We start from the raw sequence: 26,651 nt of genomic DNA on the forward strand, positions 1-26,651 counted from the left end.
TTGTGTTTTTTAAGATGGCCGCTGTGCTGTTTCCCGTTCCGCCGCGATTACGCTATTTCCGGTTCCGCCTAATTGCGGTCACCGCTAATTACGGAGACCGCTGACTACGGTCGGCGCAATGATGGGTGGCGGTAGGTCACCTTGCGCTGTTAACGAGGCCGGTAAGGGCTATTTACGGCATGGCATAGTTTACGTTACCGCCATGGCGTAATGCTCGTGCGCGATGGGTCGTAATATGGCGCTCTTATCGCCATTGGACCATGGCGTTAACGCTCATTACGCCATGGCGGTAATTTCGATTACTTACCGCCTGGGTCGTAATGAGGGCCTTGTGCTTTTAACAATCATTGATACAACAGCAATGAATAAAGAATAACAGACTAGTGGTGAATCAATGCAATGTTAGAAGTAGCTCACCTATCTTTCACCTAGATAAGCAGCCCATCACTGCCAACTATGGACAGTACACCCACACACATAGGGAAAGTTAGAGTCTGTGCAGGGACAGCTGGCTATTTTTTAGACTCACCAAATAAAGTTACAGTTTCTCTCTCAATACTGTTTTCATCTGTGTAATACACCCAGTGACTGGTTTCACTTCTTTTATAATTCTAATTGTTCCTTTATAACGTGCTTAATACCAGAGACCAGTTTCAAAGCGCAAGACTGGGATTCTTGCTTCCAAGACAAACGTGTTGCCCCTCAGCTATCCTCCCAGAAATGAGTTTTCCATTTGCTGGGACAAGTAGGTTGAGTTCCAGAATAGTTCTCACTCTTATTATTTATACAGTCACTGGGATGAGTATATTGCTTTCCTGTGTGATACACATTCACTGGAACGAGTAGGGGAAGTCGAATCTTTATTTCTGCTTCTGTTATTATTATGAGGGATATTATTCTGCCTCTTGTTATGTGTGTCTGGTCCCCCAGGTCTTCCGCTCTTCCTGTTACCGGTAGTGTAATAAAGCTGCATCACCGGGTCGGCACTTGCCTTTGGAGTTCCTCTGTGGGTCATCAGAATGGCTTTTGCGTTTGCTTCGTCTCCTCATTCTTACACGCTTCGGTGTCTTTCTCCCTGTGTTGTCTCGGCGTGGAAAATTATTGCCTTTCCTTTTCCTTTCCAGCCACCGCTAGGTAAGTACACTCAGTTTCCTGTTGTGGCTCGGGCACTTCCCAGCCATGGCTTCTCTCCTCCATGCTTGTTTCTCGAGTCGGGCTGCCCCTCGCACACTGCAGCTCTGGCACTACTGGATTCCAGCTACTCGCCTGCATAGAGAACAGCATTCTCTCCCCTCCAGCTGGTTCAAAACTCCAAGTTCTCTTGCTCCTCCCTCTTTTATGATGCTGATCTGGGTCTTCCCTAATTTCCAGTGGCAGACCTTTCTTTGCGTCAGAATTAGGCTCAGCAGAACTCCTTTGGGTTTCTTCGTCCCAGTGTCAGGCAATTCTGTATTCTTTCTTACTCCTGGGTTTTTACTCATCTCAGTATCAGGCAGATACTTATCTTCTGCAGACGTGTTGCAATAGCAGGTGTAGGAGGATTCTGGCTTTCTGTCAACTGTTATAGCCTTTGGGTGCTTCCGAGTGTGATGGAGAGGGAGTCCTTGTTCCTAGGAGGGGAGTCTCTCCCTGTGAGGTCCCACTAACTGCCACCCCTAAAGGGAATGTTGCATAGCAGGCTCACTGCCCGAGCTTCACGAGGAAAGGCTCTCTCCTGGGAGAAGTGACTGAATCGCTTGAATCATCACACACTCCATTCCATGGTTGTCCTTTGACATGAAATCCAGTTGCCAAATGGAGACAAAATGACCCATGCTATGAGTGCCAGAGGAGAGCAAACATTTTTATTGCTAGAATCTCACAGAGTCTCTGCGACAGAATATCGTAAGAGATTTGTTTTCTTTCTTTTTTTAATTCTGATTATTCGGTTTTAAGGAGCATAAAATACATATACATTACATGTAGATATGTATACAAGGCTCCAAACAACAAAATTCCTGCTTCCCCCCTTGCCCTGCCCCGCTCCAACATCCCCCTCCTCCCGATGAGATCAAGAGACAACATACTCTGGGGTTAACGCCTCTGCAGGGAGACAGTTCAAATCAATTTCAGGAGTTTCAGGCGCTGCAGACACCACTGCACTCTATTGTCTTCTTTGAGAAATGTGAATACCTCCCTCCAATCGGTAGCAAATCGAGGCATTTCATTATTTACAGCATATGCTGTCCCAATTCGAGAGCCACAAAATCCCAGACCTTCTGGATCCAGTCATGGAGGGTCGGAATTTCTGCCCCCTTGTTTCTTTGTGCTATTAGCAGCATTGCAGCAAGGGTGAGAACTATACAGGCTTTTCGTTGTGATCGAGTCGTACCGCCCAGGCGCCCCCTGTCTAAACCAAACAGTATTTCCTCTGGGGGTATCATCGAGTCCCGCCCAAAAACATGTGTGCTTCCTGGACCTCAGTCAAGAAGGGCTCTATTCTGGGGCATCACCACCAAACGTAGGACCAGGATCCTGCCCCCCTACATCCACCTCCAGCACACCCGAGAGGATTCCGGGGTGTAATGCCATCGATATATTATCTTGTACCAATCTTCCTGAAGTTGCAAGCACTTAGACACTTTGGGAACAATTCTCCACAGTTTCTCCCACTTTTCCAAGGGTATTTCCCTCCCCAGGGTTTTCTCCCATTGCTCCATGTACGGCCACTTTTTTTGAGGCGTTGCCTCATGTAGTACCTTATACAGACCCGATATAAGACCCCTAGACCCACCCTTGGTAGTGATGTATTTTTCCATGGAGGTAGGCGGGCAAAGTGCTGCTGCTTTAACCTCTGGGTATAGTAGCCAATGCCTAATCAAAGTATCTCAGCGTCTCTAAACCAAAGCTCTGTTTGCATTCTACAAAGGCCCGGATTGATTGCCCCAGGAACATGTTTCTGAATCTTTGGCATCCTCCTGTTTGCCACTTATAAAACGCTCCCAATTCCATGCCCGGTGTGAATCCCGGATTCAGGATAATCGGCGTGAAGGGGGATGGAAAAGAAGTGATGCCCGGTTTTTCAGCCAGTTTATCCAAGGTGTCCGCCACCAGTTTTGTGATGGAGCTCAGATAGATATGGTGAGGTCTTGCTGACTTTGGAAGCCAGAGGACATCCTTTAACTCGTGTTGAATGACCACTCAGTCCATATCTACCCATAGCTTCCCCATATGAACCATTCTATTATACTATGAAGCATCCCAAATTCGGATTATAATTGAAAATTCAGGCGAGCCATTCCTCCTTCCTTCTTGGGGACTGTTAAAAGGTGACAGCTAATCCTAGGGCTCTTGCCTGACCAAATAAAATTACAAGCAAGTCTACGAAAAAACATTTAGGTATGGCTACCGGTAGAGTCTGGATTAGATGGAGAAGCTAAGGTAGAGGGACCATTTTAATAGCGGGCAATATACCCACCCAGGATATCCTAAGAATGCTCCATTTATGAAGATGGGCCTTAATGGAAGCCAGCAGTGGGGGGAAATTAGTGGTGTACCAATCAGGTTGGAGGAATAATACCCATTAGGTATTCAATTCCCTTGAGGGTCCAGATAAAAGCTGTGGACTCCTGGATTGCGATTGCAGCTGCCTCCTCGTCTCCCACCGGTAGGTTGAGCAGCTCTGAATTTGCTAAATTCATCTGAAGTTCGGTGACTGTCCCGAAGTCTTTCAAAACCTCCCTGGCCCCCACTAGTAACCCCCCCGGATCCATAAGCATGACTAGCATGTCATCGGCGAAGGCTGCTACCTTGTGTTGGGTTCCCCAAATGGAATCCTGTGAACGTCGCCAGGTTCGCGTAGAGATTCCATGTAAATCGCATACAACAAAGGTGAAAGTGGGCACCCTTGCTTGGTGGTGAAATATTCTCGATAAGGAAGCACATCAGGTTCTCAGAGGCAAGAGACTTTTGTAGGAAAAACACTTTACCAACAAAAGGTCCTGATAACTGAAGCAGAAACTGTTGTCTTGTGCTGAGAAAGCTCGAGCGTGTGGAGACCCCCTGGCTACCTCATCCTGACTTATCATTTGTGAACACTTTTTTCTTTCTTGTGAATCCTATCCCACACTCTTTTCAGTATTTAATTGTAAGGATTGGCAATATTTTTTCTTTTTTTTTAGTCTAGGTATAGGCCCTTTTATTTTGACAAGACGCCTCTAGCACTGCCTTATTTCAGTTTGATGGTCGTAGCTTGCTCCCATCTTAGATTTAGGTTTAGATTAGGCGTTTCCCCAACCTGCATAAACAGTTTAATAAACACTCTTGAACTGTGATCACTTGTGTCTGTCTATTCTTGATACCAAAAAAAAGGGTTTATCTTGTCTTCCATATCCTTCCTTATAGTGGGGTCCTGTATCAAGTCTAGCGGGGCCCTCCACCTCTACAAGGCGCTCATGTGTCTGGGAATTTGCAGGTTCATATTGACTACTGTGTGATCAGCCATCCCCAACAGACCCACTTCTACACCCCTAATCTCACCTAATAGAGGGCGGTGAAACCCACACGCGATCAATACGAGAATGGAACCATGGACACTTGAGAAGAACATGAACGCCTCCTCCCAACCCCCTCCAGGCATCTCGCAGATCCAGGGCATGACATTTTTCACACAAAGACTTGGAGGCCACCCCTCCCTTATGGGAAGCCCTGCTGGAGCTCCTATCCAGCTTCTTTTACCAGGCCAAATTAAAGTCACCCATCATTATGATGTTGTCTTTCGCGAACTCTTCAAGGCTAACCAGCAAATCTTTCAGAAAAGCCTCTTGGCCCATGTTGGGGGCATAGATTGATGCCACTGTGTAAAACAAACTTCCCAGCAGCCCCCCCCATCACCATGATATATCAACCCCCTTTATCCACCTTTGAACCCGGCATTCACAAGTTCCCGCCTTCTCTCAACTCGAGCGCTACCCCATTCATCTTATTGGGGCAGAAGCATGCGTTACGCTCACCTGGTCTATGCAGAGGCGTTGGGGCACGGTTGCAGGCCTCTCGGGGGTGAGGTCGCTTGGGTCCAACATCGCCCTCTGCGCTTATGTGGTGACTGGTGGTAATAGGTGACGCTGCTCGGGACTGCTCCTGTTGATTCGTTTTGGCGAGCACTCCGCCCTGCTGCTTCTGGCAGGGACGCTTGTATGATCTGGACCGAGTTCCTTCACTGGTCCCTTGCAAGTGATAGTCCAGTCCTTCACTGGTCCCTTGCAAGTGATAGTCCACTCCTGCTGCGACTAAGCCACTATACTTCAGGTAAATGTTCCTCTTTGCCTTTGTCTTTCCTTGTCTGTTTTAGTTGTATTGTAAAGTTTGTTGTCTTGTATTGCTGTCCGTTCCACTTTTGATGTTTGCTCTTTTGCTTTCTTCCCTTGCAGGTGATGTTGCCGGCCCGGCAGAATCTGCGGAGCTCGAGGCAACAGCCGGAGGGAATGAGGAACGAAGCTGCAGCGGTACTGTAGCTAGTAAGTTGTTAACTAGGGGGCGCGCAGGGTTCAAATGCGGCACGGCCCTAGGACGGATGTTCTAACCTTGTCTTTCTTCTTTTTCACAGGGTCCGAGTTCGTGGATGCGGAGTGTGGTGCTGCGGCACCAGGATCAAGATCACTGGACGTCAGGAGATGAGTCTGCAGATTAAGCGATGAAGCACTGGTTTCCTGGAGGTGAGTATGCAGGAGAACGTCTGGTTTCAAAGGTAAATAAACTGGTCCAAGCGGCGGTGAGCGTCACATTGCACGCGAGTGCACAGTAACACGAAGCACCGGCCTTAAGGATGGAGCATCTTATATAGCTGAGCTTCTGAAGCCACGCCCACCAGGTTCAGCCTGCCTGCCACACCCGATGAGTCAGCACATGAGGATGTTCTCTGGAATAAAGGCTTTCAGCTCCTGGAAAGTTCTTGTAAAATAAAAGCACTCCTGCACTGAAATAAAGTGTTCCTGCTCACATGTCTATATGAGCCTGGCGCCAAAGGCGCCAGGACTGGGTCCAGCCACGGCCCCTGTGTTTATAGGTCCCAAAGGGTCATAAGTGAGTCAAGTGACCCATTGCCCCCATCACTAGATATGTGGTCTTTGTGTTCTGGGGCCTGTGGCCATGACAGCGTGAAAGACCTGGAAGAAACCTTTCAGTAGAAGTCTCCCCTGATCTCTCCACAGAAGACGGGTTTCACGTCCGGTTTGGTAGACCTTATGAACTGCTCCAATTTTTTTCTCTTCAGAGGGGAATTTAGACCCCTCACATTATGCGGAACCGACTTAAGCTAGGGTGGCCTTGCAACTCTTGCTTTGAGACGCCTAAAATCTTGTTGAAGAACTTTGACCTCATCCAGAAACCTGCAGTGTTCCCAGTCCCCCTCCACAAAAGCTGGTACCCCAACCCCCCCACAACAACACATGTGCCCCTCCCCCCTCAGGTTCTGGACCCCTGCTCTTTCCCCCTTCCCCACTGTGCTTCTTCTGCCCTCCCCTCTCCGGGCCCAACCACCCTTACAGTTGTCTAATTGTCAACTGGTCTTGTCTCGGTCTCGTCTGCTTGCACCCTGCCCTGTGTCCTTCTCTAGTGTTCTCCTCTACCCCATCCCACTTCCTTCCTCTTCCCCCCTCTCCCTACCTACTCTATGGTGATCTCTGCCTCTCCTATCTATTCTGCTTCTCTATCGACTATACTGCTCCCCTCACTAAATCTGATAGGAAGAAGTTTAAAAAGGATATCCTGGTCTCCAACCCAGGACTCCCTATCGCTAACACCTATACCAGTGCCTCCTCGAGGCAAACTTTCACCGACATCCTCTTTGTCGTTACCTCGCCACACCTATAGACTCTACATATGGTCTCTGTGCTCTCTCCCTTCTCTTCCTCTCCCATTAATGGTGGCACCCGGTGGAATGTCCTCCTGACCTCCTTCCACTCCTCTAAGGTGATCATTAATGTTTACTTGAATGGTACCGTCTTGGTCCAAGGACCTCAAGCCAACCTACTCCTCTTTGATAGACACTTCCCGCGCCTCATCAATTTCCTTTCTTCTCCTGCTGTCCCCTCTCTCCCCTCCACAGCTTCCTCACCTCCCCTGTGGTCTCCTCCTTGGCTACCTTGCCCTCTCCTCCTTCGTCTTTTGCCCCCCCTCAGGCTGCTTCTACACCTCCACAGAGCATACCTCTGATTTGTACCCCTCCCCGGAAGTCTTTCAAGGATGGTAACCTTCTCCATATTGCCACTCTAAAATCTCGCTCAGCTGTCAAACACTTGTCTGACATCTGTCGCCTCCTTGAGGAATTTGACCTTGATGTCCTCGGTCTTACGAAGACAGTTCACAGCCAGCTCTGTCAGGAGCTTTGACACTCTCCTCCATGACGGCTACAAGACCCTCTCCGTGCTCAGATCCAACCGTTCAGGAGGGGGTGTAGCCCTGATCTTCCCTGAGTGGATTCCAGCCTCTGTCATTCCTACGCAGGCCTCCTCCTCTTTTGAATGCCTCGTCTGCAGGCTCTCTCTCCCTCTCCTGACCATTCCCTTACTGTGGCTACCATCTATCGGCCACCTGGTCAGATCTCCTCCTTCCTCTCAGAGTGGGCGGACCTCGCCTCTTCCCTCCTGGTCTCCGCCACTCAACTCCTCCATCTTGGAGACGTCAACATCCACCTGGATGCTTCCTGTCCTTCCAATAGACTGTTTTGCGACCTCTGCAACTCTCTCTCACTCTCTACTCTCCTCTCTGGCCCGACTCACTCTTCAGGGCACACTCTTGATGTTTTGATCTCTTCAGACCTTCCCCTTTTGATCCCTCTCACCACTCCTGTTTCCTGGAGTGATCACTTTCTCCTTTTCTCCCATCTCACCCTCTCTACCCCTGAGACCAAGCCTACTCCAGCACTGCCACCTACCTTCTCGGTTATCCGACCCATGAAGCATGTGTCAGTTGAGCCTTTCACTGCCACTTTTTCCCCGTTGGCTGACTCAAACCCTGACACAGCCCTTTCCATTCTCCCTCTGCTATTTCTGATACTCTCGATGTTCTTGCCCCTGTCATGACGATCTGCTTGAAGCCCAAAACCAGGTGCAACTCTTGGTACGACTTAGACCTCATCACCCTTAAACGCAAGTGCAGGGTGGCTGAGAGGAAATGGCGTGCTTCCAGTACATCCTCTCACAAACTGTCCTGCTGCATGCTCCAAAGGCAATACCGGCTCTCTTTCCGCAGGAAGAAGAGAGCCCACATCTCTGCGGCATCTAACAACTCGGCCAAACTCTTTAAAATCTGCAAGGAGCTGGCCAATCCTGCTGCAGTCTCTACCTCTCCAGTCCCCCTGCACGGCCCAGGCTTCTCATTTCATCTCTAAAACTCAGGGCATTCTGTCCTCTATCTCTTCCCCTCTCCCCCTCTTCCCTCTACTCCCTGCTCTTCCTCTAGCCCTTCTTCGGCCACCTCTCCTCCCCCCTTCTCGGCCTTTCCCCTGTTCTCCTCAGACAAGGTTTATAGACAAGTCCGATCCATGAAAGGCTCGCCAAAACAGGTTCACCCCTGTTCCTCCAAAACCAACCAGGTCCACATTGACACCTTGGCTCCTGCCCTGGCTGACGTCTGGAACCACTCTTTCACCACTGGAGCCTTCCCACCCCCCCTGAAGCACTCCCTTGTGCACCCTCTTCTTAAGAAATCCTCTGCCGACCCCTCCTACCCGGCTAACTATAGCCCAATCTCCATCACTCCTTTCCTGGGCAAACTCCTGGAAAAGCTGGCCATCTCCCAGCTCAATCTTCACACTGAATCTGTTGGTTGTCTTCACCATCAGTCTGACTTCAGAGCTGCCAGAAGCATGGAAACTTCTCTCCTGAAGATCTGTGAAGACGTGCTCTCCAACCTCGATTCCAACACCCCCTGTGTCATCATCATCCTCATCTTAGTTAATCTTTCTTCTGCCTTTGACATGGTCAATCATGACATCCTGCTCAACCGTCTCCGTGATAACCTGGGTATCACCGATCAGGCCACAGCTTGGCTGACCTCTTTCCTCTCCGATTGACCCTCCCAGGTCTAACTCGGGTCCTTCCTCTCCTCCATCTCTATCTCGACCTGTGGTGTTCCCCAGAGGTCTAACCTCTCTCCCAAGCTGTTCAACCAATACCTGGCACTTCTTGCCCACCGCATTGCCGCTCTCTGCCCCAACTTTCAGTGCTATACAGATGACACTCAACTCATTTTCAGGCTCCCTTGCGCCACCTCTTCTCCTTCTCTCATCTCAGACTGTCTGCCATCCAGGAGTGGTGTGCCGCCAATGATCTCTGCCTTAATGACCGAGATTCTCCTCATCAGCACACCTACTCCCTCCTTTCCTGTTCCTCTCTGGCCAGCCTCTCTTGGCCCTCTACCTGTTCCCCCCCCTGTGAGGTCTTCTTCGACTCCATACTTCCCTTCCCTCCTCACATCTCTGACGTCTCTAAGAAGTCACACTACCAGCTGCATCTCCTCAGAGGTATTCTCCCTTTCCGCTGTTTCCCCAGAAGCTCACTGTCTCCAGAGCTCTGAGTCTCTCTAGGCTGGACTACTGCAACAGCCTCTTTTTAACTCTGCCTGCCTCTACTCTCGGCCCTCTGCAACTCATCCAAAACAGGACTGCGAGACTGGTCCTTGGCCTCAAGCACAGGGATCATATCTCTCCACGACTGAAATCTCTAAACTGGCTCCCAGTTACGGCGAGGATTAAGTTCAAAACCCTCTGCATGGTCCACAAGGCCTTCTGCAGCCTGGGACCTAAATACCTTCAACTCTCTCTTCCTAAAGATCTTCCTTCTCAAGCTCTTCGCTCATCCACCTCCAACTCCCTCAGGGCCAGTCGCTTCTCCAAGCAGCGAATTGGTGCTAGATCTCTTTCCTCTTCTCGGGCCTCCCTCTGGAACAGCCTCCCTGCCTCTCTGAAACTTGAGGAGAGCCGTCTCTGGTTCCAGTAAGCGCCTCAAGACCTTCCTCTTTGCTTCTGCTTTCTCTCCTCCTCTCCTAATCTCCTGGCTGATTCTGAAATTGCACTGGTTACCCGGCTAACCTCTAATCACGGGCCCGTACCCCCCCCTGCCAGCTGCACACCTGCACTTCCCCCCTGGCAACCCTTGCACTCGGGGACTATTTCTGAATCCCTACAGCCCCTATCACTTCACACCTGATGTCTGCACGTACCCGTGCACTTGCCACCAGCTGGCCGCACTTTTATTTATTGTCTTTATTTATTTCAATGTTATCCTATGTTCTGCACTGCCCCCTCGAAGAAGGTCCACAAGTTGGGCCCTCTTTCTTCTGCGATTCCCTACTGATGCCCATTCCCAGGGCCTAGGTCTGACGCGGGCCTCAGGAGACGGACGCAAGCTCTCCTGTTTATCCAGGTCCAAGTCAAGCTGAAGAAGGGAGACTCCTTCTTGGGCTGAGGTAATGCGTCTTTGCGAACCTTCCCAGTCAAACACCATTCCAAATGGAAATTTCCATTTGTATCAAATATTCCTTTTTGATCGCTCCTGGACCACAGGCCCCATCAGTCTCTCTTTTTTCAGCAGTGTATTCCACGCCAGGTCCTGGTACAGTTGTATTGGCGACCCCTGGTATGTTATCGGTGCCTTAGCTCTCGCCACACGGAGTCCAGCTTCCTTATGTGCGTATAACGTGAATGAAGCCAGGACATCCCTTTATCTGCTGCTGCGACCGTTCGCCTGACGACCAGTTCTGTCGCCGTCAGACGTCCAGAGTTGTGTCCCCCAGAACACCTGCAAACATTCTCTGAACCTGCAGCTTAGGATCCTGATCCATGACTTCCTTGGGCAGGTCTTTAATGCAAATATTGATCCTTCGCGACCTGTTCTCCAAGTCCTCCATTTGGAGTCCCAGGTTCTCTGTTGCGGCATTCAGCCACTTGATTGCCTCACTGTGTTCCCTACATTCTGGTTCTACCTCTTGCAGGCCACTTTCGAGGAGGTCCGTCCTTTACCCCAGATAGCCCACCTATTGTTTCATATCGACCAGCGCTATGTTGAGATCTGGGCGCATCAACTGTAACTGGTCCTCAAAGGCCTTCATCAGGGAGGACTGCATGTCTTTCAAATCATGGTGCAGGTCTTGCTGCGAGAGGGCCTCTCTGGATGTTGCTGTCGCGGGTTTCCCTTACTCTGCCATGGTCTTCCCTGTTGTAGTGCTAGGTCTGGATTCACCTGGACCCTATATGGTGGAAAGGGTGCCTAATCAGTCCCCTGTCTTGGAAGTCTGTTTTTGAGATTTAGGGTGGTGGTTTGACATCCATGTATCTCTGCCCAGGGCCTTGGCCACTTACTTCCAGCAACAGAGACCTGGATTTGTGCTCTTGATGCCAATGATGTACCTCTAACCCCTAGACAGGAGCTGCACAGGTGCCACCCGCCTGCATTCTCCTGGGAGGCAGACTGCCTCTCCAAAATTATCTGAACCAGCCTAGTCCATACCCTGGGCGTGCTGACTGTGTTGGTGGCCCCCACAGGCCTCTGGAGTTCAGGGAATACCCCGAGTTGCCTGCATCCTTGGCTGATCTTCCTTCCCAGAATTCCCTGGGGGCACGCAGCAGGCCACCCCCTGGTGCTTCAGTGCCCCAGCAACCTCGCTGCCTGTCTCTGGGTGCCCTTGTAGGAGCTCTGCTCAGCTTCCATCTACGTCAGCAAGGATCTGATCCCTACCCTATCCCACGCCAACCTGGGTGCACAGGTCAGCTGGAGCTATGAGCCCAGTCGGTGTCCTCAGGCAGGCCACTTGACTATACCCACCAGATTTGTTACAGCCAACAAACTGTGCGCTGGGCTGGAATGGCTGTTCTCTGATGTACCGGAGCATTCCCACTAGCATCGCAGGGCTGGTGCACGCGTTTCGAGGCTCCAGGTGGCGTGGGCGCCTGCTAGAAGCAGAGGGTGCACAGAGCCACTGCCGACACGACTATCGGGTGCCGGCCGTCATCTAGTCTCTAGTCTCCCAAGATTTATTTTTTTATTGCGAGGACCAGTTTTGTTATAAAGAGTTGATCATCATTCAACTTCAGTTGCATCGCCCCCTTCTGTTTCACTTTCGTTGGCTTTGCCAATTTAAGTTGTGCTGAGTGAGTGACATACAAGCCACAGGATAATACTTGGCAAAGAAACTGCATGGGGCTAGAGATGCAAGTCATTCTTGAGTTGGAATACTCCGCCGTGCCACTACATTAAGCAATCTAATCAATGTTGCCAGCTGCTCTGCAACTGCTGAATCTGCAGTGCCTGGCTGTGTGCAGAATGCTTTTTCTGCTTTCAGGAAAGCATTCAAAATAATTTTCATACTGGTTTTCCTCTCATTTTGTCAGTATATTTTTCTTCTACCCATCACAATTAAGTGATGTCATTCTGTGAGATTATGAAAAATTTATTTTTTCTGGTATTTTTTTCATAATGTTGCTTTTTCTATCAACCTATGTTTGGGATTTCCTTGATAGTTAGTTATCTTATTTTGCTTAGTGTCCGCGACCATCGTACAAATGTGAGCTTTATTAAATCATTAAAATAAAAAAAAACAGTTATGGCTTTGAGCAAGCCATTACTTACTTTTGAAATTAAGTTGTCACGTTTTGTGCGCAAGCATTTCATTTCTTTTACACAGACTTTCTTTCTCCTTCGTGGTGGCTAATTTGTCATTTGGATGTGCCACCTAATCTTGTATCTGAAGTGATTTCGAACTATCCCATTATGTAATTTTGACATCTTTCTTAGCTCTACCAAAGGATTTCCACTTCTCAATCATCAGTCATCTGAGTAGACATTACCTTGTTTAGACATGGGAAGTCCTTGTTGTAATTAATAGGGCTAAGGTTTGCTGAAAATGTTGGGAGTTACTATTTACTTGCCAATAGGTCCCAAAATGTCAGTAGTGCAAGTTACTTGATGTATGTAACACAATCCCAGTCTATTCTTACTTTTTAAGCAGCAATGTTTCTATTGGCAGCAGGGCAGGACCAGGGCAGAGGAACTGCAGATTAGGAGATGAAGGCGTATTGTGTTGGGTATTTGTGAATCCGGGACAGTGAAATAGGATCAGAGGGGCCTCCAAGTCTCAGGTTTATTCCAGGGACTAGAACGATGCATTTCCAGGTCGGCAGGTTGCAAGCGGTCAATAAGGTAGCAGGTCAGGATCTCAACTAAAGAAAAGGTGTCTGGGAAGTTGGTGGAAGTGATGGGTGTTCAGAGATGCTTGCTAGGCAGCGAGGTGACGGAAGAGGCTGGCAGTGCTAAGGGAAATGTAATCACTAAGCGATTTAGGCACTCGGCTCAGTTGCACTGTGTTGGGGGTTGAGGCGGGGGGGGGCTCATTCTGGCTCCAGAGGAAAGTATAGTTAGTGGGTTTGTAAGAGGCCACTGGGCACGAGCGCAGCCGCTTCTGTCACTTCCTTGCGGCGCCAGTATGTTGCCTCATGGCACATCCTTGTGGCCCCAGAGCAACGCCCTCAGTCACTTGTTAGCACACCATACACCATACAGAGAGGAAACTAGTGCGTGACATGCCGAGCCCTTTGGTGATCTTCCACGGGGCAGGAAAAAAAGTTAATGTAATGCCTGTGTTTGTCAGAGAATGTGTGTGAAAATGAATGCAGGGGTGTATGTGAGTGTATGTGCTGGTGCACAATAATAGTGTTTGCCGCAGGTGGGATGGCAGAGGATGTTGCGGGAAGGTGTAGTATAACGAAAGCCAAATGTAGCAGAATTTGGGCAGAGTTAGGCCTGAGGCAGCAGTTTTTCTTTCGATTATGATGGAATATTGACTTTAGAACCAGGCACACTGCAAGTGTGGACAACAGCATAGCTGGCGTTCTGTCTTGTTCACTGTGGAGAAGATTCTGTGGGCTGGCATCGGAGACTGCAGAGCAGTGGACACCAGTTCTTTAAGACTTGCAAAGCTAGGAGTCTGAAGGTCTTGTAGTGGATTGCATCTTCATTGGCATTGTGCACCAAAGATGCATGTTGTGCAGGCATTTCAGGAAAGTGCTGTGCTGCTGCGACTGAAAGGTAGGGAAAGGGACACTATTAACTATGTCCTGAAGCTCTTTGTAAAGGGGCATTCAGCTGTGACCATATATGCAAAACTGGTTGGGATTACTTATTAGGGCAAACTATTCTGGATCTACAAACCATTGCGGGGGAGGGGGAAATGTCAAGAGGAATGCTTGAAGGCTGGGCCATACCAAAATGTGGACCCAGCGACAGCAGACGTTAAATCACAGTTTCATTGTTACGAAGTTTGCTGCATGAGTTAGTAGCCATCTGCATATTAGAGTAGGAACGATTATTATTTCAGGTGCGGTTTGCATCCGTGTTCTTTGGTTTGTTCCATCGGTTGAAGGACTTACTGGGACTCGGGTCCCAGGATGCATGGCTTGATGGAACATATTTAAACTCAATTAGGAAAAGCAAAACAGATCAGAGGAGCAAGGCAACAGAGGTTTCCATCCCGTCTGAAGTGCTCCGCTCTCCAAGTCACACGGATATTCGAGCTGCAATATGTTGCATAGCAAATGTAAGATTCTCCAAAATGGAATTAATGGTCAAAATGGCCTTAAAAGAGGGTTAACACCTGTCCCAGTGCGACTCTATGAATTTCCCTGAACCACTACAAATGTCCACACTGCCCACAGCTGTCTGGGAAGAAGTGGCAGTTGATTACTTTGGACCGCACAATTGTACTTTCGTTGCTGTGGTTTTGACAAGCTGTCAATATCCTGAGCAGCAAATCATTTCTTCCATCCACTGCTGCCACACTGGCTCGCCCAGCATTGGACAAAGGGTTTATAGTCTATCGTGTGACAAAATATTTATAGCCTATGAATAGTAATGGTTTCTCAAATTCGAAGAGTTTCTACCCTATTGCGGTCCTATTGATATACAAACCACGTCGACCCGAAAGTAATTTGCCCATTAGCTAACCGAAACCATATTCAATATATTTGAAAACAATACTAAATAGTATAGTACTGGAGGACTTTAACTACTGGACACAGCTTAAGACACATCCAGCAGTTGCCCACTTCTTGGAATCACTCCAAGGGCCCGACAGCACTAGTGAACCACCCTACACACAAAGAGGGACATATTTTAGATCAAATTTTATCTCGGTCAACAGAACTAGAGACTGACCATCGTGTCCCTGTCTCCTGAACAAAATCATCTTGGTATTTCATTCACAATCCCCACTTCTTTACCGACGATGTCATCCAGGTCTCCCATAGCTTCTCCCCAATGAAAGCAAGTTACCAAATAAACCATTCTAGACCGTCTACCTAGTCCTTACCTTACATAAAGTTTAAAACACCATAACAACCCAAACATTAAGTAAATTGACGAGCTACGGAGAAGCAAAGCAAAAAAATGGTCTGTGTAAGAACTTAACGCCTTACGCTGAAAATTGACCAAACCCCTTTTAAAGAAGCCATCACTGGACTATACGGATCTGGGGGAACTTTCGAACTATCTTTCAACTAACATTCTTATCCAAGCAGTTAGACTGGTACCTCCCCCCCATAAATCCAAGTCTCTGGTTTATTGAATGGGGCCAAAAATAGTTTCCGAACCCTCACATAGTTTTGAACTCATCACTGCATCTATTTTAGATCATCTTAGAGAAAGGTTCAATAAGGGTGGCTCTGGAGCACGGATATTGGATTTACCAGCTGCTTTTGATATGTTTGACCATCAAATTCACTATTCCAAACTTGAAGAATGTGGCTTCCAAGGCACTGCACTCAAGGAGCTACATTCCTTTTTAACAGAATGATCCCAGAAAGTCTGTGTAGGATCTTTTGTTTCTCAATCATACCTAATGACTTGTGGGGTCCTGCAGGGCTCTGCTCCATAGTCTATTCTTTTCACTCTCTACCTCTGCCCTTTAATGGACATAATTCATAGTTTTGGCCTCGTATTCTTCAACTATGCAGTCGACACCCAGATCATTTCAGATCTGGGTCGGGCTGATGCTTCTTGGTCCACAAAAGTTAGACTGTCTGATCTCAATTAAGACCTGGAAGGGCTTCAACCATTTAAAGTTTAACTCAGATCTTGACTGTAAATGTGAATCCTATACACTGGAGCCATCTTTCTGGCCAGACACCAATACCCAGGGCCCAAACAGGAATTAAACAATATGGCTATTATATGTGATCAATAACTATACTTAATTAATCAGGTTGCAGCAGTCACTAAAACAAGCATTTTTATTATTAGGAAACGGACACCTTCTCCCATTTCTGTACTTTACTTATCAAATAATGGTTATGAACTAATTTATTTAATCCTGCCTGGATGTTAACACTACATATGTAGGTCTGCCACATTTGAAGACTGCAAGAGGTTCAAAATACAACCTCAAATCCATGTCACTCCGGCCCTGCACTCTTTTCACTGGCTACCAATACAAAAATAGTTTTCAAGAGCATATTTCTCATTTTTAAAAGTGAACACCAGCCACATGGCTCACCCCTTTTTGACCAAACTCAATCTTTACATTTCCCATGAACTACTGGGATCGAATGATGGAAGATTGATAACTGTTCCCCCTACAGTAAAGATACTCAAGGTAAATGCTCATTTACAGTACAAGCAGCCAGACTATGGAACTCTCTACCATTATTACTACAGAGAGGGACCTCCCTTAAGCCATTATATATCTCAAATGAGTCGATCAATATCTTCATTCTATCTACATCGCCATGACACCTTTGGGTGACCGAGGCGTTTTACTAAAACCCCTTAACATGACCCAACATAAGATGTCAAAGGAAATTAAGAAATTCAAAACACAGGCCGAACGCCTTTTCTGATGTCCATAAAATAGCCTGGAAGGAACTCACAAAAACATATAAGAGTGCTACATGCAATGCTAAGAAAGACTTCTTTGAGAACCAAATTGCGAAAGCCGAAAATTGAGTTAAATAACTCTTTCACATACTGAGAAAGATTGAAAATCCTAGGCAACAGCAAATTCCATGTATACCGTATAAAAACGACTATGTCAGAATTCAAAATGCCTTCACCGACAAAGTCTTAGCGGCTAGAGACAAGATTAAGTCCTCTGTCATAGTTGTCCAGGCCAAGGATCCTGCACCACTGAAAGATTGCAATGTGACCAGTGAACCCAATGGGAATATTGAGGTTACAGAATCTGTCTTTGTGTTCCAATATATCAATATGGCAGAACGTCTGGTAATTATGAAGAGTATGGAACCTACTTCTTGTTTAGGAGATATTATTCCTTCAAAGATTATACTGGCAAATGGAACTCTTTGGTCCATTGCTTACCTGCTCTATCAATTCTTCTTTCGAACAAAAGGAGGCCCCCAGAGATACTAAGTGAGTCACAATCACCTCCCTGGTAAAAAACCTGGCAAAGATCCCAACGATATATCTAACCTAAGACCCATCACAAACACGCCCTTCTTGTTGAAAATCTTAAAAGTAGCTACAAATCATTTCCAGGACTTTCTACAACACAAAAATATCCTCCATCGTAAACAGTCAGGCTTTAGACCTCACCATAGTACTGAGAGATATTATTGACTCAGGAGGATGTGACTTATTGGTCCTTTTGGACCAGTCAGCGGCATTCGATTTGATGGACCATGATACTCTTTTGGCAACATTTGAAGTGGTCACCCAAAGCTATACATTGGATCCACTCCTTTCTGTCCGATAGGGTCTCAGCTGTCCATTGGGGTGATACCCTTTCGGACTATACTCCCATCTGTTTTGTATATGCACATGAGGCTTTCCTGTCCCCAGCTTTATTTAATCTGTATATCAAACACCAGTGTGATATGTTAGAAGATCTGAATATCCACTTTACCAACTATGCTGACGACACTCAGCTTCTGCTGAGACTGGAGGGTAATTACAATCAAGATACTGTCAGATTAAACGATCTCTTCAAACATCAGGCACTGTCTTGGATTGTAATGTTAGTTCCAATGCACAAGTGAACAACACCAATGCCCAATACCGCTAAAAACTCTTAAGGAAAATGAGACAGTTGATGTCAGACAAAACCTGCAAGACATTGGCTAGGGCTACGATGCTATCAAGAATGGGCTACTGTAATGCTCTTTTCGGTGGCGCATCTAAAAACAACTTGCACACCCTTCAAGTGGTTCAAAATAATGATGTTTGTATTATAAAACAAGTCCCACGAGGTGAGCATATTACAGTACATCAAAAGTCTCTTCACTGGCTCCCAATAAAAGCTAGAATCCAATTTAAAATGGCTGTCTTTGCTCACCATGCAGTTTATGGTACAGCCCCGGAATACATAAAGAGAAGAATAACAACTTACCAACCCATTAAAAGGTTACATTCAAGCAACACCATGCTTTTAAACTGTCCACACCTAAAACATCATAAAGCGAATAGCAAATCTTTTCCTTGCATTGCGTCCACTACCTGGAGCACTCTTCCACCCAATTTACATCTGGAAAGTAATTTACTGTTATTCAGAAAAGGGCTGAAAATCTATCTGTTCAAATATAGTGCCCATTGCTACTTCATCACCAACCTAATTACGGTCCTGTTAGCCGTTCTTTTGTTATGTCTTGTTGTTTGTGTGATCCACACCCTAATGCCAGCCTGGTTTTCGGCATGAAATAAAACATAAAATAAATGTGCATTCCTCCCAGCAACTGTTGAAACCAAAGGTTCAGTATGCTAGGATCTGTCTTTAACTGCAGTCACTCGTGCATCAAAATTAAATTATATAATTGTGGGCCCCAGGATCTGGTGGCAGATGACAAATATAAATATAAACCATGACTGGTTATGACATGTTGATCTCTAGTTGTATTGGAAAAACATATTGATGTTATTTTCTTATCAGCTTGGTTGCTTGTGACCTTCCTGTCTGGGGCTAAAATGAATGCACGGTCTAGGACAGAGTCACTTAAAACAAACCATTTGGGCTTATCCTCAGGAAAATCATTTGTTATCCCTGGGAAAGGATTGTCACCTCCCAGGAAGGCAGGAACTGCCTTTAGGGGGCAAGGAGATGTTCCGTGCTTCAAAGGACAGGGGAAGTCACACCATGCTGTTAATTAACAGAGACTTTTTTATGCAAGGAGACAGAGAAAAGGGTGTGGTAGAGTAGCTCGATCCTTCCAAAGGCTTCTAAACTACCTGTACTCTGCTATTTCTTGCAGACAAACCACTCTGGGTATGAAATTACCAGGCAAGAAAATTCTGAAATAGCAGTCAGGCTTGGACCCTGTTAGGCAGAATCCTGTGCAGTGCCCTTAGGGACCACTACACACAATTAAGACTACAGGTGGCAATAGAAATTTTACCTTTGGTACAAGCCTGTACTACTATGTCAGAGTGGTAGCAGTGGCGGAGCAGCCAGGCTTATCTCAAGAGTATATGAGCAGTAGCAGAGATTACACAAAGGGACCACAATTACTGTGACTCAAGCAAACACTGACTCAAGGTTTCAGGTAGAAAAATATAAGTACATTTACTTTTAAACCATTTGTTATAAACACAACACTTCTATTAAACTTAAACACAAATCACACGTCAATTATACTACAACTAACCAATTCACTTTGTACAGTATGTCTCAAGGCAAGTTCCCTGTGTTTGGATGAACCGGTGTTACGAACAAAACACGTTACCGCGGATGCGATTGCGATCACTTTTTGACAGTTCGGTCTACTAATTAACCACGTATCCGTGACATGAAATGCTACCGGGCAAAAACACACTTAACACCTGAGATACCCAGAGGGAGTTGGAGGCAAAAATCACAGGCAATATTTTGGTTAGGCAGACAGAATCGAGAAACACTCAGAGACAGGAGTTCAAGAGTCAAAGGGCCGGAGCCAGGGCCAAGTGACACCGGGGGCCTGTTGCCGAAGATCACACAGTCAGACAGATCACGATTCAACGTAGCCAAGAGTACTTCAATATTGTCAATGTTCGGAAGCAAAAGTTATAAGAAGGAGGGAAGACAAGGACAAGCCTTGGAGATGAAGAAAAAGGGGTTCACCCAATTTCCTTCAGCAGAACACAGTACCTTATTCCAATGGTGCAGCTGGTGCCCTGGCAGTTGGTCCTGTTGGTTTCCCGCAGACCCACTGCACCACACAGGTATGAATCCGGCAGCAGTGACAATGAATAAAAGGTGCGCTCCTTAAAAACAGGAGAGGCTCTTCAAATGGCTATCCGGACCACTACAGCAGTGTGCAGCGATTTCGACCAAGGAAGAGGCTCCTCTGGCTGTGGAAGATGAGCTGGTTATCCCCACTAGGCTCAAGGGAAGAAGACTCCGGACTGGATCTTCTCTTAGTTGTTGAAGGGTAGATATCTCAGGACTGCAGCAGGGCTTCACCGGGACGGGGTAGTTGCAGCAGTCGTCGTTCTCTCCGCTTCTCTTCGGTTCCTTGTAGTTCCAGTGGCGACTCTCTGACTTCTATCCCAAGAGACCTGCCTTTTATGCGCAAAACCCCCATTCACAGAGCCTGGCTGTCAATCACCCAGCAGGGGGGTTGTCCAGCCTGGACAACCACCTCAGCTAATCATGGCAAAGTGCGATTTGGGTTTCCTAGGATACCCTGTGCAGGGGGTGACTACACCCCTCCCTCACATTCAGCCCACCTAGAAACACAGGCGCCTGATGGAGGGCTTCTGAGTAGAAGCCCGCCAAAAGACGGTGAACAAAGAAGGCAAACCTAGTTTGCCGCGCAAAGTAAAACACAAGAAGGACTTTAACAAAAAGAAATCGCGAATAAACACAACCGGAGCCAAAAGAAAGACAATTTGGTCAAGCGGATTTATGTTCGAGGCTAATATAATAGCCAAGAATAATACCACGTTTATCCAAGATAATCGCGGTAGAAAAGTTAGGGTAGATAACACTGCCACCAGCCAAGTCTAAATGTTAAAAGAGCGAAACAATGCTCTAGGAGGTACAGATAAAAAGGGATACGAATTAACCCTTTCTGGTACTCCATGGAAGATGGGGTGTACTGGATTGTGGTAGATTGTCTAGGTAAAGTTAATGGCAACTTTACCCTTTTCTGGGGGACTGTAGTCAGCCTCAGAAATGGAATCGGGGTGGGGGGGGGGAGTCTCGAAGACAACCCTGTGCCACGGCACTGAAGGTGCTGGGTGACACAAGAGAATGGGGCTACTGAAGTGGTGTACTTCAGAGTCCACAATCACAAAAACAGAAAAATACACATGGAAAAACACAGGTATGAGTGGGGGAAAAGCTCACACTCTTACCAAGTGGAAAAAAAAACTCCTGAAGTCCAGCAAAGCTGCTGGTGGACTCACTAGGTGAGGGAAATTAGACATAAATGAGAATTCTCCCTAACAGACCCTTTACAGCAGGCTAAAATGGAACCAATCTGCTGTGGTCTTTTGTTTATACAAGGCGGGGAGGTAGACTATCCACTTAGTTGATTCATCTTTGGACACTTGAAGGGTTCAAGTGGAACATGATTGGGAGTACTGTCTGCTACAAAGCTCTTTTCCCTAACTTTTCCAATAGATTATTTAGGGCGACTGCAGGCTGGATAAATCCTAGTGCAGATGAGAACACTGCTTCCAAGGGCCTGCTCACTGGAGCCGCCAGAACCCCTGGAAGTCTCTTTATAAAACTTCCTGGTTGGAAAGCACAGTGGAAAGGACTTCCTTGGTCTCCGGAAACCCCAGACAGGATCCTCCAGCACCCAGAAATCAAGCACCAGCACTGACCAAGTTTTTCAGCAATGATCCGCTTTCAAACCAGTTCGAGCACTTTGAGATTCTTTTTGAGATGATACAAGCACCCAGAGCTGCCTTTGACGACTGTTGCTATTTTGATCTGCTGTTGATCAGTCGAACCACTGGCTCTACCCATCGCTTGAGTGCATCTCCGCTTTGAACCAATTGCCAATGAAGAACCGCGTTTCAAGACCCTATCGAGCCGACTTAAACAATCACTGCCTCATTTCTGCACCAAAATGCAATCTAATCTCCACTACAGGAGATGACATTTTTTTTTATTAGTTTGCATTGTTCGTTTAAAAAAATGTCAATTTTGTAAAGAACCTTGGTTGAATATTCTTTTATTTTGGTACCCCAGCAGTATTGTTCAGAATGTTTTTGTACTAACTTTCCGCCCCCCATCCCTGAAGTGTGTAGCCTGCCCTGGGTCTGCGCCATCACAAGAGCAAGGGTGTGCCTGTCGGGGTGTGCCTGTTTCACCTTTATAACTGTGATCACTGCTGGTTTAGTAGTAGTATGGGTCTGAACACAGGTTTTATTTACTATTCAACACTGTACTCCTGTAGAACGGTAGTCATTTCATCACATTATGACTGCGGAAAGGTGCTTGCGGTCTGGATCCAACATGCTCAAAGCATACATAAGATACATAAGTTTCCCCTCACAGAAAGAATAAAAAGAGGCCATGGAAAATTAAAGGAAACTCCTTCCCCATGAAGAAGCCCTCTTTCTATTTCAATTGCAGCACGAGCAATGGTCAGAATTAGCAAAGCTGGCGGATGGAAGTTGCCAACGACTGAAGTGTCGCCTCAAAAGAACAGGTAAATTAGAAAAAAGGATGGGAAGCACAGTACATTGCTCAGGTGACACTTAATACTGACATTTAATACCAGGGTTCAAGCACCACTGCGCCCAGCTGATAATAATGTTCCTTCATATAGGGTTCTTTTAGTTTCAACAATACGGCTTGGTCTATATCCTCAATGCCTAATGTGCCACCAAGACAGCTCCTGAAGAAGACCAATCTTTCAAAAATATGTTGCTTAACTCAAAACATACTTTGCGCCAGCGGAATCTGGTGACTGCATTTCTCGAAAGATTAAGGTCTTAAATTCCTTTCACGTCACATGGCCAGTTCCTCATAATAAATATTCCCTTCAGATACATTGGACAGTTCATAAACTGTAACTACTGGTTTTTCAGCCACATATGTCCGATTATGGGCAGCACCATGTTTATGTTGCAACTGACAATTTCCTTCCTCTCCTGCACAACCGGTTTCAGAACTTCCTGTCACTGTCTCAGAACTGCCTAAAACCTGTTTTCAGGATGCTGTTCGCTACACTGCTTAGGAGAATCTTGTCCTTTCATAAATGTGTTTTGTTTGCCCTCTAAAATTATGGTAGGGGATAAGATCTACCTACACAAATTTGAAAATGTCCTAGACTTTTTAAGCCCTGGGCAGATCACAGTGTTTCTTGTTACTAAGTAAAAGTAGTCTTGTTTCTACTTATCTGCCGGAAAAGGGATGAGCTGAACAGGTTGTCCAATTTGTGTGTCTGAAATAATCTGGTTTAAAAATGCTCCCCCTTTACACATATGTATGCAAATACCCCTTGTCAAAGTAACAAGATCAATTATACATTCTGGAGATATCATCTGCGATGGTTTGTTTTGGGTACCTTGTCCTCGTGTATGGATAGGCATTCCATGACTCTTCCTCCACCTGCAGGGCTGCCTTAGGAAGCAAGGCACGGAACCAGCTGGGTATGTGAGACCCTACATGGTAAATCTTGTGTGTGTACTGTCCAGCACCCCCTGGTCCATTCGTGTAAGGTCGATTCTCCAAGATCTCCACACCGCTGCCTTCTCCACTGGACTCTTCCCGGCTCTTTTTCTACAACAAATATACAAGAAAGTTATTCAGCCTAAGGGCTCATTAATTGCATGACAAGTTCTATGCTTCACTATATTTGCATTCAACTTTCAACACCAAAGCAAAACTGTAACAAGACTGCAAATACCAGTAACCATTGGGAATTTATGTAGTTGCAATAATATGTGATGCAAACCGTTCAGTCTCAGCCACTTCAGAACCATGACGCCAGTGCTTTTCCTTCACCCATACGGATTCTGTGCTATTCTTTCAGTAGATAACTAATTAAGGTAATGTCTTCTAATTTTCTTGAGCAGCTGTGAGGAGTAAGAAATGAAACTCCGACACAAGTTAGCCATGTTTTTGTTTAAAAACGTTTATTAAAATAGAAGGGTTAGCAAAAGGCCTCTCTAACCCTGCTCTAAGAGGAAGACCACTACCTAAACCAATAACCAAGGATCTGTCTGTGTCAGGATGTCAAAATCAAAACTGTCCTTGTGTCCAGAATTTCAGTTATGACCCTCACACTATAAACTAAACAAAAAAGGTGAAAAGGGAAATGTCTTTAACCTTTGAGGCCTTTTGAAAAAAAAGTTTTAAAAAAGAATGAATAAGTAGCTCAAGCTCAAACGTTCTTCAAGGGTAAAGAGTCCTTGTTCCAGAGGGCAACTCCCTTCCCCTGGATTCCTCTTTGCCCCAAACAGTTCTTTCCACAACAGTTCCTTGTGTCTTGTAGGGCCCACAGTGGCACTGTTAAACACACAATGTTCTATGGTTCGCTTTACTTCAAAGTTCTGTGGCCAGGATTTAGCTCCTGCTTGTCTGACCAACACAGTCCTGATATCGTTGCGTAGGATCTCTCTTTTCCACACACTTACAAATTGCCCGGTATACTCTCCTGCTAGGGCTTCTTGTATTTACAGCCTTGTGGTTCACTGGTATACTCTCCTTCCAGGACTTCTTATGTTCACACAATCATGATTGTCTGGTATACTTTCCTTCCAGGGCTTCTTGTACTTCAAACAATAGTAGTTGCCTGGTATATTCTCCTGCCAGTGCTTCTTATGTTCATGCACTTACAATTGCCTGGTATACTCTCATGCCAGGGATTCTTGTATTCATTCCTTTGAAATTGCCTAGTATACTTTCCTGTCAGGGCTTCTTATAATCATACACTTCCACAATTGTACATTTAATTGGTTGGATAATATATCCTCTTGATCTATTATTCATTTCTTTGTGTGCATGTATTTGCATTCCATGCATTCACACACTAGTAAGGGCTTTGGTTTCAATTCACTTTCCCTTCTTACAATTAGTCTCTTTGCCTTCTCTTGTTCATCAACCTGTTTTACTATTATTTGCATTTGGCACGCCCACTCATACGACCCAGGGTCTCCACCATCCTTGGGTTGACTCACCAGCTCTGTTTTGCGCGCCCAGGCTCGTTCGCGGTCAATCAGTGAAGGTACTCTTCCTGCTTTCCCTTTGTGAATGATTTTTCAGTGTCCTTTCATCTCCTTTCGGCTTCCCTTCAGTGTGCCGGTTTTGGTTTGGGCTCTCAGATAAGGGTCTTCTTTCTGCTAGGAACGTGTAAATGTATGGCAATAGGCCATAGGTTCAGTAAACGCCCAGTAGAGTCTTCCTTTCTCCCGGCATCTCTGCAGCATCTTGACTCCTTGCAGCATTTCCCTTCTTCCACTGCTCTGAGTCGCGCAGCTCTGCCACACCTGTTCGGGACCTCGAGCCTTGCAGAAAGGCAAACCGTTCTCTCTCCAACAACAGCAGTCTTTGACACTGGGTTGCCGGTCTTTAAATTTCATGGGCACAGGTGTTTTCGGCCAACAGCTAGAGCATTCGCTGGGTTGGAAGCTTCTTTCGCTGTGCACTGCTCTACTCCTCTTCCTCGTCCCAGTACTCGGGGGATTATGGGAAAATTAGTCCATTGATGATGTCTGATAAAGAGTTTTTATAATCACTTTCAACATGCCTGGATGGTAAAACAGTTCTGGATAATGAATGGATGGAACTGATAAAGGCATTCTTGTTACTTCCACGTGATAGACCAAAGTTGGGAGTGGGTTTCATATGCTTTGGTAAATAGTTTCTATTCTTCCAAGGGGAACGTGTAAATGTATGGCAATAGGCCATAAGGGTAGTGGGTATGAAAGCATTACCTTTAAGGACAAATGGGGAGTACCAGGTCTCATCAAATGAAGCCATAACATCACCCTGGAGGTTGTCTCCTTCCATGTGATCCTCCCTCATAGGGCCGCCCGATGTTCAGGATCAGGTAGTGGCTGCCGTCCGCATACAACATGAGAGGAAGTCACCGCTGGGTTATCAGTGATGACTCCATTGGATTCATGACACAGCCTGGACTCCAGGCTGCCGCGCAAACAATAAGACAAAGAGATGGAAACATGTATAAACTACGTCTTCTTTATTCTTCATCCTTTTTTCTTCCTCTCACTTCCCTTCTCACGCCTCGGCACGTCCTGTCCAGTATCTAGTCTCATTCAAGTCCCTCCTCGACAACAACTTGGCTTGGCTGTACAACGCTACTAGATGTTACACTCTCCCCTTGACTTAGAAAAACTCCCATCAACCCATTTGTTCAATCTACCTACGGAGTCACATTGTTCTTTTTAGTCGTAGCTTAGTTGTGGGTTTGCATCAGTTGAGCTGGCGCAGTTTCCATCCGAGACATACTCATCTTCTGAGAATTTGCAGTCTCTCACTAGTCCTGTTTCACCCTGGTCACCAGAATCTGGGCTAAAGTTGGTGGTCTCCAGTCTTAAGAGTGAGGCTTTCATTTTCAGCGGCACCATAGAACTCTTCACTTTTAGTATGCTGTGGGATTCAGAACCACCAAGCAACTCTGCATATGTGCACCATCTGTAATATTCTACACCCCACACGTTCTCAGAACCATTACTCATGACTCCATCGGGGAGGAAGTGTCCCATAACATTTTTAGC

The 26,651-nt window shown here is 46.4% G+C and overlaps 1 protein-coding gene across 2 annotated transcripts in view; it reads right to left on the reverse strand.

The window, feature by feature from the left end:
* The window catches only part of PITPNM1 (phosphatidylinositol transfer protein membrane associated 1), an 875,847-nt gene that overhangs the window by 666,314 nt on the left and 182,882 nt on the right, over window positions 1–26,651 (reverse strand). For both annotated transcript variants that reach the window (XM_069628971.1, XM_069628972.1), the window contains exon 3: window positions 23,477–23,691. In XM_069628971.1, coding sequence (XP_069485072.1) covers window positions 23,477–23,691 — 215 coding nt within the window. The remainder of the gene's footprint in view (window positions 1–23,476; window positions 23,692–26,651) is intronic.

Source organism: Ambystoma mexicanum, chromosome 12 (genome assembly GCF_040938575.1).
Source record: "Ambystoma mexicanum isolate Mex_15411 chromosome 12, UKY_AmexF1_1, whole genome shotgun sequence".
Lineage (NCBI taxonomy): Eukaryota > Metazoa > Chordata > Amphibia > Caudata > Ambystomatidae > Ambystoma > Ambystoma mexicanum.